Below are 13,128 nucleotides of genomic sequence, written 5' to 3' on the forward strand. Positions count from 1 at the left end.
GGGGTCATTGTCCATTTGGAAGACCCATTTGTGACCAAGCTTTAACTTCCTGACTGATGTCTTGAGATGTTGCTTCAATATATCCACATACTTTTCTTACCTCATGATGCCATCTATTTTGTGAAGTGCACCAGTCCCTCCTGCAGCAAAGCACCCCCACAACATGATGCTGCCACCCCCGTGCTTCACGGTTGGGATGGTGTTCTTCAGCTTGCAAGCCTCCCCCTTTTTCCTCCAAACATAACGATGGTCATTATGGCCAAACAGTTCTATTTGTGTTTCATCAGACCAGAGGACATTTCTCCAAAAAGTACGATCTTTGTCCCCATGTGCAGTTGCAAACCGTAGTCTGGCTTTTTTTATGGCGGTTTTTGAGCAGTGGCTTCTTCTTGCTGAGCGGCCTTTCAGGTTATGTCGATATAGGACTCGTTTTACTGTGGATATAGATACTTTTATACCTGTTTCCTCCAGCATCTTCACAAGGTCCTTTGCTGTTGTTCTGGGATTGATTTGCACTTTTCGCACCAAAGTACGTTCATCTCTAGGAGACAGAACGCGTCTTCTTCCTGAGCGGTATGACGGCTGCGTGGTCTTATGGTGTTTATACTTGCGTACTATTGTTTGTACAGATGAATGTGGTACCTTCAGGCATTTGGAAATTGCTCCCAAGGATGAACCAGACTTGTGTAGGTCTACAATTTTTTTCTGAGGTCTTGGCTGATTTCTTTTGATTTTCCCATGATGTCATGCAATGAGGCACTGAGTTTGAAGGTAGTGGTTTCTCTCTGTGAGGCTGCAGGCTTAATGGTTTCTCTCTGTGAGGCTGCAGGCTTAATGGTTTCTCTCTGTGAGGCTGCAGGCTTAATGGTTTCTGTCTGTGAGGCTGCAGGCTTAATGGTTTCTGTCTGTGGGTCTGCTGCCACCAGACAAGAGAACAAGGGATGCTATCATCCCCCAGGATAGAAATGGAGTCTGGCTCTTTCTCTGTCTTTGTCTTTCTCTGTTTGTTTGTCGTGTGTTAACGCTGTCGTGTGTTAACGCTGTCGTGTGTTAACGCTGTCTGTCTCCACAGCTTACAGTACGTTCTACATCGTTGGTCTGGTGCTCTCCATGCAGATCCCCTTTGTGGGCTTCCAGCCAATCAGGACCAGCGAACACATGGCTGCAGCAGGTAAGGACCAATCACCTGGGACAGGATGCTGCCCTTGTACAGAGTTGACTCTGGACGTTTCCTGTTATCACCCCCAGCTCCAGACAAGTGATTAGATAGATGGATAGCCATGTAATGATTATATAGGGAGACATACAGTGATACAGTGAGCTCCAAAAGTATTGGGACTGTTTTTTGGGTTGTTTTAACAGGGGAGGTTAGCATTTTTTGGAAAGGGGGGGGGGTATGATATTTCAGCATCTAACTTTGTCACTCATTACTCACGATTCATTCAGGATTATCCGTAAAATACATACAACAAATGTGTAAAGTCTCAAGCTTGATGTAGTCATTGTGTGCTATGAATATGGTTCCAAATACTTCAATTTTGACTACTTTAATACACATATGTGAATTTGTCCCAATACTTTTGGTCCTGTAAAATGGGAGGACTATGTACAGAAAGTTTTTTTTTTTAAACGGTTCAGCCGATATGAAAATATCCTATTAAATCTGAGTCTGCACTTTAACCTCCTAGTCATTGTATCATTTTAAATCCAAAGTGCTGGAGTACAGAACCAAAACAACAAAAGATGGGTCGCTACTGTCCCAATACTTTTGGAGCTCACTGTGTATTAGACCTTCTATAGGCATAGAGATGCATGTTGCTGTGATGGATGCTTGTTGACACCCCTCCCTCTCCCTACCTGTACAGGGGTATAATGTAAACTCTCTCTCTCTCTCTCTCTCTCTCTCTCTCTCTCTCTCTCTCTCTCTCTCTCTCTCTCTCTCTCGCCCTTCTCTCTCTCCTCTTTCCTCTCTCCCCCTCTCTCTCTCTCCTCCCCCCTCTCTCTCGCTCTCTCTCATCTCTCCTCGCTCTCTCTTTCTCTCCTCTCTCCTCCCCTCTCTCTACCAGGTGTGTTTGCGTTGCTCCAGGCCTATGCCTTCCTCCAGTACCTGAAAGACAGACTGACCAGACAGGAGTTCCAGACCCTGTTCTTCCTGGGGGTCTCTCTGGCTGCTGGGGCAGTCTTCCTCACTGTTATATACCTGACTTATACAGGTAGGTCAACACAGTGCTGTTATATACCTGACTTACTGTATACAGGTACAGTGGCTTGCGAAAGTATTCATCCCCCTTGGCATTTTTCCTATTTTGTTGCCTTGCAACCTGGAATTAAAATAGATTTGGGGGGGTTGTATCATTTGATTTACACATCATGTCTACAACTTTGAAGATGCAAAATATTTTTTATTGTGAAACAAACAAGAAAAAAGACAAAAAAAACTGAAAACTTGAGCGTGCATAACTATTCACCCCCCCAAAGTCAATACTTTGTAGACCCACCTTTTGCAGCAATTACAGCTACAAGTCTCTTGGGGTATGTCTCTATAAGCTTGGCACATCTAGCCACTGGGATTTTTGCTCATTCTTCAAGGCAAAACTGCTCCAGCTCCTTCAAGTTGGATGGGTTCTGCTGGTGTACAGCAATCTTTAAGTGATACCACAGATTCTCAATTGGATTGAGGTCTGGGCTTTGACTAGGCCATTCCAAGACATTTAAATGTTTCCCCTTAAACCACTCAAGTGTTGCTTTAGCAAGGGTCATTGCTTAGGGTCATTGTCCTGCTGGAAGGTGAACCTCCGTCCCAGTCTCAAATCTCTTGAAGACTGAAACAGGTTTCCCTCAAGAATTTCCCTGTATTTAGCGCCATCTATCATTCCTTCAATTCTGACCAGTTTCCCAGTCCCTGCCGATGAAAAACATCCCCACAGCATGATGCTGCCACCACCATGCTTCACTGTGGGGATGGTATTCTCGGGGTGATGAGAGGTGTTGGGTTTGCGCCAGACATAGCATTTTCCTTGATGGCCAAAAAGCTGAATTTTAGTCTCATTTGACCAGAGTACCTTCTTCCATATGGTTGGGGAGTCTCCCACATGCCTTTTGGCGAACACCAAACATGTTTGCTTATTTATTTCTGGCCACTCTTCCGTAAAGCCCAGCTCTGTGGAGTGTACGGCTTAAAGTGGTCCTATGGACAGATACTCCAATCTCCGCTGTGGAGCTTTGCAGCTCCTTCAGGGTTATCTTTGGTCTCTTTGTTGCCTCTCTGATTAGTGCCCACCTTGCCTGGTCTGTGAGTTTTGGTGGGCGGCCCTCTCTTGGCAGGATTGTTGTGGTGCCATATTCTTTCAATTTTTTTATAATGGATTTAATGGCGCTCCGTGGGATGTTCAAAGTTTCTGATATTTTTTTATAGCCCAACCCTGATCTGTACTTCTCCACAACTTTGTCCCTGACCTGTTTGGAGAGCTCCTTGGTCTTCATGGTGCTTCTTGCTTGGTGGTGCCTCTTGCTTGGTGGTGTTGCAGACTCTGGGGCCTTTCAGAACAGGTGTATATATACTGAGATCATGTGACAGTTCATGTGACACTTAGATTGCACACAGGTGGACTTTATTGAACTAATTATGTGACTTCTGGAGGTAATTGGTTGCACCAGATCTTTTTTAAGGGCTTCATAGCGAAGGGTGAATATACTGTATATGCACGCACCACTATTCTGTTTTATATTTTTATACATTTTTTGAAACAAGTTCTTTTTTTCATTTCACTTCACCAATGTGGACTATTTTCTGTATGTCCATTACATGAAATTCAAATAAAAATTATGTTAAATTACAGGTTGTAATGAAACAGAATAGGAAAAACGCCAAGGGGGATGAAGACGTTTGCAAGGCACTGTAGGTCAATACCAGGGATGGGCCACTTTGATGAGGGTGGATTCCACAAAAAAACTGAACTCGTCATGAGGGGCCGCATCCATACCCGCATCCATACCCACATCTATACCCACATCTATACCCACATCCATACCCACATCCATACCCGCATCTATACCGACATCTATACCCACATCTATACCCACATCCGTACCCACATCCATACCCACATCTATACCCACATCTATACCCACATCCGTACCCACATCCATACCCACATCTATACCCACATCCATACCCGCATCCATACCGACATCTATACCCACATCCGTACCCACATCCGTACCCACATCCGTACCCACATCTATACCCACATCCATACCCACATCCGTACCCACATCCATACCCACATCCACATCCGTATCCACATCTGTACCCACATCTGTACCAACATCCATACCCACATCCGTACCCACATCCGTACCCACATCTGTACCCACATCCGTACCCACATCCGTACCCACATCCGTACCCACATCCGTACCCACATCCGTACCCACATCTGTACCCACATCTGTACCCACATCTATACCCACATCTATACCCACATCTATACCCACATCTGTACCCACATCTATACCCCACATCTATACCCACATCTATACCCCACATCTATACCCACATCTATACCCACATCTATACCCACATCTATACCCACATCTGTACCCTACATCTGTACCCACATCTGTACCCACATCTATACCCACATCTATACCCACATCTATACCCACATCTATACCCACACATGCAGTCAGAGCCAGCCCTGACCTTTTGGGGGCCCTTGCGAGCAAAACATTTTAGCGGCCCCTCTCTTAACAGAGGAGAAGAAAAAAAGTTTTATAATGAATTGACTGCAATTCTACACGTTGCCATGGAGAGTAGAGAACATTTAGCAGTTTTTAAGCAAGTTTGCTGCAATTCTAGACATTTTGCCTTGGGGCGGAGAGAAATGTTTGCAGTTTTTAATAATATTGATTTCGTAAGTCACTCTATCTGATTAAGATGGACTTACGAAATCAATGGGGCCCACCGGTAATTCATAGCCCACCGGTAATTCAACCTTGACTAGTACAGGTGTAGATAACCCACTGGTAATTCAACCTTGACTAGTACAGGTGTAGATAACCCACTGGTAATTCAACCATGACTAGTACAGGTGTAGATAACCCACTGGTAATTCAACCTTGACTAGTACAGGTGTAGGTAGCCCACTGGTAATTCAACCTTGACTAGTACAGGTGTAGGTAGCCCACTGGTAATTCAACCTTGACTAGTACAGGTGTAGGTAACCCACTGGTAATTCAACCTTGACTAGTACAGGTGTAGGTAGCCCACTGGTAATTCAACCTTGACTAGTACAGGTGTAGATAGCCCACTGGTAATTCAACCTTGACTAGTACAGGTGTAGATAGCCCACTGGTAATTCAACCATGACTAGTACAGGTGTAGGTAGCCCACTGGTAATTCAACCTTGACTAGTACAGGTGTAGGTAGCCCACTGGTAATTCAACCTTGACTAGTACAGGTGTAGGTAGCCCACTGGTAATTCAACCATGACTAGTACAGGTGTCGGGAGTTTAGGAGGTCGGGAGTTTAGGAGGTCGGGAGTTTAGGAGGTCGGGAGTTTAGGAGGTCGGGAGTTTAGGAGGTCGGGAGTTTAGGAGGTCGGGAGTTTAGGAGGTTAGGAGTTTAGGAGGTTAGGAGTTTAGGAGGTTAGGAGTTTAGGAGGTTAGGAGTTTAGGAGGTTAGGAGTTTAGGAGGTTAGGAGTTTAGGAGTTAGGAGTTTAGGAGTTAGGGAAAATAGGATTTTGAATGGGAATCAATTGTTGGTCCCCAAAACCTAACGTGTGTGTGATTGTTTACTTGATCATAACTGTGCTGTACTTAATAATGTTCATTGTGTTTTAGGACACATCGCTCCTTGGAGTGGTCGATTCTATTCACTGTGGGATACAGGGTAAGTGCACTAAACAGTACACACACACACACACACACACCGGCCTCTGTCGTAGAGCGAGAAGGCTGTCAGAGTGCCGAATCAGCTGTCTATTTGTCTCAGAGAAAGTGTGCGTGTTCTGCTGCAGTGCAGTGTGGGTCGTGTCAACGTGTGTCCAGTTTTACTCCCTGTGGATCACCTTTACCAACTATACACTGTGTTCCTCTTTCTGTCAATGTCCACTCACTTACTGTAGCCACAACCTTCCACAGACACTTCAGATAAATACTATAAATCTCTCCCTCCTTCCCTTCCCTCCTCTCTTCTCCCTCCCTCCCTCCCTCCCTCCCTCCCTCCCTCCCTCCCTCCCTCCCTCCCTCACCCCACCCCATTCTCCCTCTCTCTTATCTCTTCTCCCTCCCTCCCTCACCCCACCCCATTCTCCCTCTCTCTTCTCCCTCCTCTCCCTCTCTCTTCTCCCTCTTCTCTCTCTCTTCTCCCTTCTCTCCCTCTCTCTTCTCCCTCTCTCTTCTCCCTCCTCTCCCTCTCTCTTCTCCCTCTTCTCTCTCTCTTCTCCCTTCTCTCCCTCTCTCTTCTCCCTCTCTCTTCTCCCTCCTCTCCCTCTCTCTTCTCCCTCTTCTCTCTCTCTTCTCCCTCCTCTCCCTCTCTCTTCTCCCTCTTCTCTCTCTTCTCCCTTCTCTCCCTCTCTCTTCTCCCTCTCTTCTCCCTCCTCTCCCTCTCTCTTCTCCCTCTCTCTTCTCCCTCCTCTCCCTCTCTCTTCTCCCTCCTCTCCCTCTCTCTTCTCCCTTCTCTCCCTCTCTCTTCTCCCTTCTCTCCCTCTCTCTTCTCCCTTCTCTCCCTCTCTCTTCTCCCTCCTCTCCCTCTCTCTTCTCCCTCCTCTCCCTCTCTCTTCTCCCTCTTCTCTCTCTCTTCTCCCTTCTCTCCCTCTCTCTTCTCTCTCTCTTCTCCCTCCTCTCCCTCTCTCTTCTCCCTCTTCTCTCTCTCTTCTCCCTCTTCTCTCTCTCTTCTCCCTTCTCTCCCTCTCTCTTCTCCCTCTCTCTTCTCCCTCCTCTCCCTCTCTCTTATCCCTCTTCTCTCTCTCTTCTCCCTTCTCTCCCTCTCTCTTCTCCCTCTCTCTTCTCCCTCCTCTCCCTCTCTCTTCTCCCTCTTCTCTCTCTCTTCTCCCTTCTCTCCCTCTCTCTTCTCCCTCTCTCTTCTCCCTCCTCTCCCTCTCTCTTCTCCCTCTCTCTTCTCCCTCCTCTCCCCCTCTCTTCTCCCTCCTCCCTCTCTCTTCTCCCTCCTCTCCCTCTCTCTTCTCCCTCCTCTCCCTCTCTCTTCTACCTTCTCTCCCTCTCTCTTCTCCCTTCTCTCCCTCTCTCTTCTCCCTCCTCTCCCTCTCTCTTCTCCCTCCTCTCCCTCTCTCTTCTCCCTCTTCTCTCTCTCTTCTCCCTTCTCTCCCTCGCTCTTCTCCCTCTCTCTTCTCCCTCCTCTCCCTCTCTCTTCTCCCTCTTCTCTCTCTCTTCTCCCTTCTCTCTCTTCTCCCTCTCTCTTCTCCCTCCTCTCCCTCTCTCTTCTCCCTCTTCTCTCTCTCTTCTCCCTCCTCTCCCTCTCTCTTCTCCCTCTTCTCTCTCTCTTCTCCCTTCTCTCCCTCTCTCTTCTCCCTCTCTCTTCTCCCTCCTCTCCCTCTCTCTTCTCCCTCTCTCTTCTCCCTCCTCTCCCTCTCTCCCTCTCTCTTCTCCCTCTCTCTTCTCCCTCCTCTCCCTCTCTCCTCTCTCCAGGTATGCTAAGATCCACATCCCCATCATAGCTTCTGTGTCGGAGCACCAGCCCACCACCTGGGTCTCGTTCTTCTTCGACCTCCACATCCTGGTCTGTACCTTTCCTGCTGGACTCTGGTTCTGCATCAAGAACATCAACGATGAGAGAGTCTTCGGTAAGATGGCATGGCAGCCGACACACACACACACACACACACACACACACACACACACACACACACACACACACAAGCACGTCTACAGTTAGATGGCATGGCGTGTGTGTGTGTGCAGGTGTGTGTTTCTTTATGCAGGTGTGTGTGTGACCATAGAAATAGAATGACTACAGCAATCATTACCATTCAAGTCAACACACACACACACACACACACACACACACACACAGGGCTGTACAGTCTACTCTCTAGGGATGTGCATCTTTCCCTTTCAAGGTGATTTGATACGTGTCTAGATACATGGGTTCCCCTACGATACAGGAAAAACAGGATGTAGTTAGAAACCATTCTGGATCTCTGTGTTAACCCTGCTGTTCCTAGTGGTTCTTTAATAGGATCTCTGTGTTAACCCTGCTGTTCCTAGTGGTTATTTAATAGGATCTCTGTGTTAACCCTGCTGTTCCTAGTGGTTCTTTAATAGGATCTCTGTGTTAACCCTGCTGTTCCTAGTGGTTCTTTAATAGGATCTCTGTGTTAACCCTGCTGTTCCTAGTGGTTCTTTAATAGGATCTCTGTGTTTAACCCTGCTGTTCCTAGTGGTTCTTTAATAGGATCTCTGTGTTAACCCTGCTGTTCCTAGTGGTTCTTTAATAGGATCTCTGTGTTAACCCTGCTGTTCCTAGTGGTTCTTTAATAGGATCTCTGTGTTAACCCTGCTGTTCCTAGTGGTTCTTTAATAGGATCTCTGTGTTTAACCCTGCTGTTCCTAGTGGTTCTTTAATAGGATCTCTGTGTTAACCCTGCTGTTCCTAGTGGTTCTTTAATAGGATCTCTGTGTTAACCCTGCTGTTCCTAGTGGTTCTTTAATAGGATCTCTGTGTTTAACCCTGCTGTTCCTAGTGGTTCTGGATGCTATCAGTGCAGTCTACTTCTCAGAGAGAGTAGTGTGTTAAACCTTAACCCAGTGTGTTAAACTATAACTCAGTGTATTAAACCCTAACCCAGTGTATTAAACCCTAACCCAGTGTGTTAAACTATAACCCAGTGTATTAAACCCTAACCCAGTGTATTAAACCCTACCCCAGTGTATTAAACCCTATCCCAGTGTATTAAACCCTAACCCAGTGTATTAAACCCTAACCCAGTGTATTAAACCCTAACCCAGTGTATTAAACCCTAACCCAGTGTATTAAACCCTAACCCAGTGTATTAAACCCTAACCCAGTGTATTAAACCCTAACCCAGTGTATTAAACCCTAACCCAGTGTATTAAACCCTAACCCAGTGTATTAAACTATAACCCAGTGTATTAAACTATAACCCAGTGTATTAAACTATAACCCAGTGTATTAAACTATAACCCAGTGTATTAAGCCCTAACCCAGTGTGTTAAACCCTAACCCAGTGTGTTAAACCCTAACCCAGTGTGTTAAACCCTAACCCAGTGTATTAAACCCTAACCCAGTGTATTAAACCCTAACCCAGTGTATTAAACCCTAACCCAGTGTATTCAACTATAACCCAGTGTATTAAACCTTAACCCAGTGTGTTAAACTATAACCCAGTGTATTAAACTATAACCCAGTGTATTAAACTATAACCCAGTGTATTAAACTATAACCCAGTGTATTAAACTATAACCCAGTGTATTAAACTATAACCCAGTGTATTAAGCCCTAACCCAGTGTATTAAACCCTAACCCAGTGTATTAAACCCTAACCCAGTGTATTAAACCTTAACCCAGTGTATTAAACCCTAACCCAGTGTATTAAACCCTAACCCAGTGTATTAAACCCTAACCCAGTGTATTCAACTATAACCCAGTGTATTCAACTATAACCCAGTGTATTCAACTATAACCCAGTGTATTAAGCCCTAACCCAGTGTATTAAACCCTAACCCAGTGTGTTAAACCCTAACCCAGTGTGTTAAACCCTAACCCAGTGTGTTAAACCCTAACCCAGTGTGTTAAACCCTAACCCAGTGTGTTAAACCCTAACCCAGTGTGTTAAACCCTAACCCAGTGTGTTAAACCCTAACCCAGTGTATTAAACCCTAACCCAGTGTATTAAACCCTAACCCAGTGTATTAAACTATAACCCAGTGTATTAAACTATAACCCAGTGTATTAAACCCTAACCCAGTGTATTAAACTATAACCCAGTGTATTAAACCTTAACCCAGTGTGTTAAACTATAACCCAGTGTATTAAACCCTAACCCAGTGTATTAAACTATAACCCAGTCTATTAAACCTTAACCCACTGTGTTAAACTATAACCCTGCTCTCTCTCTCTCCCCCTAGTGGCCCTGTATGCCATCAGTGCTGTCTACTTTGCTGGAGTGATGGTCCGTCTGATGCTGACCCTGACCCCCGTAGTGTGTATGCTGTCAGCTATAGCCTTCTCCAGCGTGTTTGAACACTACCTAGGGGACGACATGAAGAGGGAGAGCCCTCCCATAGAGGACAGTAGTGATGAGGACGACAAGAGGAACTCTGGAAACCTCTATGATAAGGTATGAGGAATGACAAGAGGAACTCTGGAAACCTTTATGATAAGGTATGAGGATAACTAGAGGAACTCTGGAAACCTCTATGATAAGATATAAGGAATGACTAGAGGAACTCTGGAAACCTCTATGATAAGATATGAGGAATGACTAGAGGAACTCTGGAAACCTCTATGATAAGGTATGAGGAATGACTAGAGGAACTCTGGAAACCTCTATGATAAGGTATGAGGATAACTAGAGGAACTCTGGAAACCTCTATGATAAGATATGAGGATGGGTTCTAAATGGTACATTATTCCCTACATAGTCCACTTCTTTTGGCCAGAGCTTCAGTACCTTTAAATCCGTATCTACTGTATGGCACTACGTTGCACTGCAGTAGTCAGAGCTTTGGTACCCTGTTTCATATGTAGTGCACTACTTTTGGACAGGGCCTTGACACCCTATTCCCTATTTTGGACAGGGCCTTGACACCCTATTCCCTATTTTGGACAGGGCCTTGACACCTATTCCCTTTTTGGACAGGGCCTTGACACTATTCCCTATTTTGGACAGGGCCTTGACACCCTATTCCCTATTTTGGACAGGCCTTGACACCCTATTCCCTATTTTGGACAGGGCCTTGACACCCTATTCCCTATTTTGGACAGGGCCTTGACACCCTATTCCCTATTTTGGACAGGGCCTTGACACCCTATTCCCTATTTTGGACAGGGCCTTGACACCCTATTCCCTATTTTGGACAGGGCCTTGACACCCTTCCTGTGCTGGGCATAGGGCATAGACCCACCCACTTGGCAGCCAGGCCCACCCACTGGGGAGTGAGGCCCAGCCAATCAGAATGAGTTTTTCTCCACAAAAGGTCTTTATTCCAGACAGAAATACTCCTCAGTTTCATCAGCTGTCCGGGTGGCTGGTCTCAGACCATCACGGAGGTGAAGAAGCCGGATGTGGAGGTCCTGGGCTGGCCTGGTTACAGTCTGTGGTTGTGAGGCCGGTTGGACGTACTGACAAATTCTCTAAAACGACGTTGGAATCGGCTTATGATAGAGAAATTAACATGCAGTTCTCTGGCAACAGCTCTCGCGGACATTCCTGCAGTCAGGATGCCAATTGCACGCTCCCTCAAAAGATGAGACATCTGTGGCATTGTGTTGTGGGACTAAACTGTACATTTTAGAGTGGCCTTTGTGTCCCCAGCACAAGGTGCACCTGTGTAATGATCATGCTATTTAATCAGCTTCTTGATATGCGACACCTGTCAGGTGGATGGATTATCTTGGCAAAGGAGAAATGCTCACTAACAGGGATGTAAACAATTTTGTGGCCAAAATCTGAGAGAAAAGCTTTTTGTGAGTGTGGAACATTTCTGGGATCTTTTATTTCAGCTCATGAAACATGGGACCAACACTTTACATGTTGCATTTATATTTTAGTTCAGTATACAGTATACCGTTCAGTATAGTCAGTATTCAGTATACAGTTCAGTATAGTCAGTATTCAGTATATAGTTCAATATAGTCAATATACAGTTCAGTATAGTCAGTATTCAGTATACAGTTCGGTATAGTCAGTATACAGTTCAGTGTATTCAGTATTCAGTATACAGTTCGGTATAGTCAGTATACAGTTCAGTGTATTCAGTATACAGTTCAATATAGTCAGTATTCAGTATACAGTTCAATATAGTCAGTATTCAGTTTAGTCAGTATTCAGTATACAGTTCAGTATAGTCAGTATTCAGTTCAGTATAGTCAGTAGTCAGTATACAGTTCAGTATAGTCAGTAGTCAGTATACAGTTCGGTATAGTCAGTATTCAGTATACAGTTCGGTATAGTCAGTATTCCGTATACAGTTCGGTATAGTCAGTATTCAGTTCAGTATAGTCAGTAGTCAGTATACAGTTCAGTATAGTCAGTATTCAGTATACATTTCAGTATAGTCAGTATACAGTTCAGTATAGTCAGTATTCAGTTCAGTATAGTCAGTAGTCAATATACAGTTCAGTATAGTCAGTATTCAGTGTACAGTTCAGTATAGTCAGTATTCAGTATACAGTTCAGTATAGTCAGTATTCAGTGTACAGTTCAATATAGTCAGTATACAGTTCAGTATAGTCAGTATTCAGTATACAGTTCAGTATAGTCAGTATACAGTTCAGTATAGTCAGTATTCAGTATACAGTTCAATATAGTCAGTATTCACTATACAGTTCAGTATAGTCAGTATTCAGTATACAGTTCAGTATACAGTTCAGTATAGTCAGTATACAGTTCAGTATAGTCAGTATTCAGTATACAGTTCAATATAGTCAGTATACAGTTCAGTATAGTCAGTATTCAGTATACAGTTCAGTATAGTCAGTATACAGTTCAGTATAGTCAGTATACAGTTCAGTATAGTCAGTATACAGTTCAGTATAGTCAGTATTCAGTGTACAGTTCGGTATAGTCAGTATACAGTTCAGTATAGTCAGTATTCAGTATACAGTTCAATATAGTCAGTATTCACTATACAGTTCAGTATAGTCAGTATTCAGTATACAGTTCAGTATACAGTTCAGTATATTCAGTATACAGTTCAATATAGTCAGTATTCACTATACAGTTCAGTATAGTCAGTATTCAGTATACAGTTCAGTATAGTCAGTATACAGTTCAGTATAGTCAGTATACAGTTCAGTATAGTCAGTATTCACTATGCAGTTCAGTATAGTCAGTATTCACTATACAGTTCAGTATAGTCAGTATTCAGTATACAGTTCAGTATAGTCAGTATTCAGTATACAGTTCGGTATAGTCAGTATA

The 13,128-nt window shown here is 44.5% G+C and overlaps 1 protein-coding gene across 2 annotated transcripts in view; it reads left to right on the forward strand.

Annotated features, from left to right (window-relative positions):
• The window catches only part of LOC123727364 (dolichyl-diphosphooligosaccharide--protein glycosyltransferase subunit STT3B), an 86,725-nt gene that overhangs the window by 55,593 nt on the left and 18,004 nt on the right, over window positions 1-13,128 (forward strand). For both annotated transcript variants that reach the window (XM_045696427.1, XM_045696429.1), the window contains 5 exons: window positions 1,073-1,171; window positions 2,067-2,213; window positions 5,846-5,894; window positions 7,652-7,806; window positions 10,112-10,323. In XM_045696427.1, coding sequence (XP_045552383.1) covers window positions 1,073-1,171; window positions 2,067-2,213; window positions 5,846-5,894; window positions 7,652-7,806; window positions 10,112-10,323 — 662 coding nt within the window. The remainder of the gene's footprint in view (window positions 1-1,072; window positions 1,172-2,066; window positions 2,214-5,845; window positions 5,895-7,651; window positions 7,807-10,111; window positions 10,324-13,128) is intronic.

This window comes from Salmo salar, chromosome ssa02, assembly GCF_905237065.1.
Source record: "Salmo salar chromosome ssa02, Ssal_v3.1, whole genome shotgun sequence".
NCBI classification, from domain to species: domain Eukaryota; kingdom Metazoa; phylum Chordata; class Actinopteri; order Salmoniformes; family Salmonidae; genus Salmo; species Salmo salar.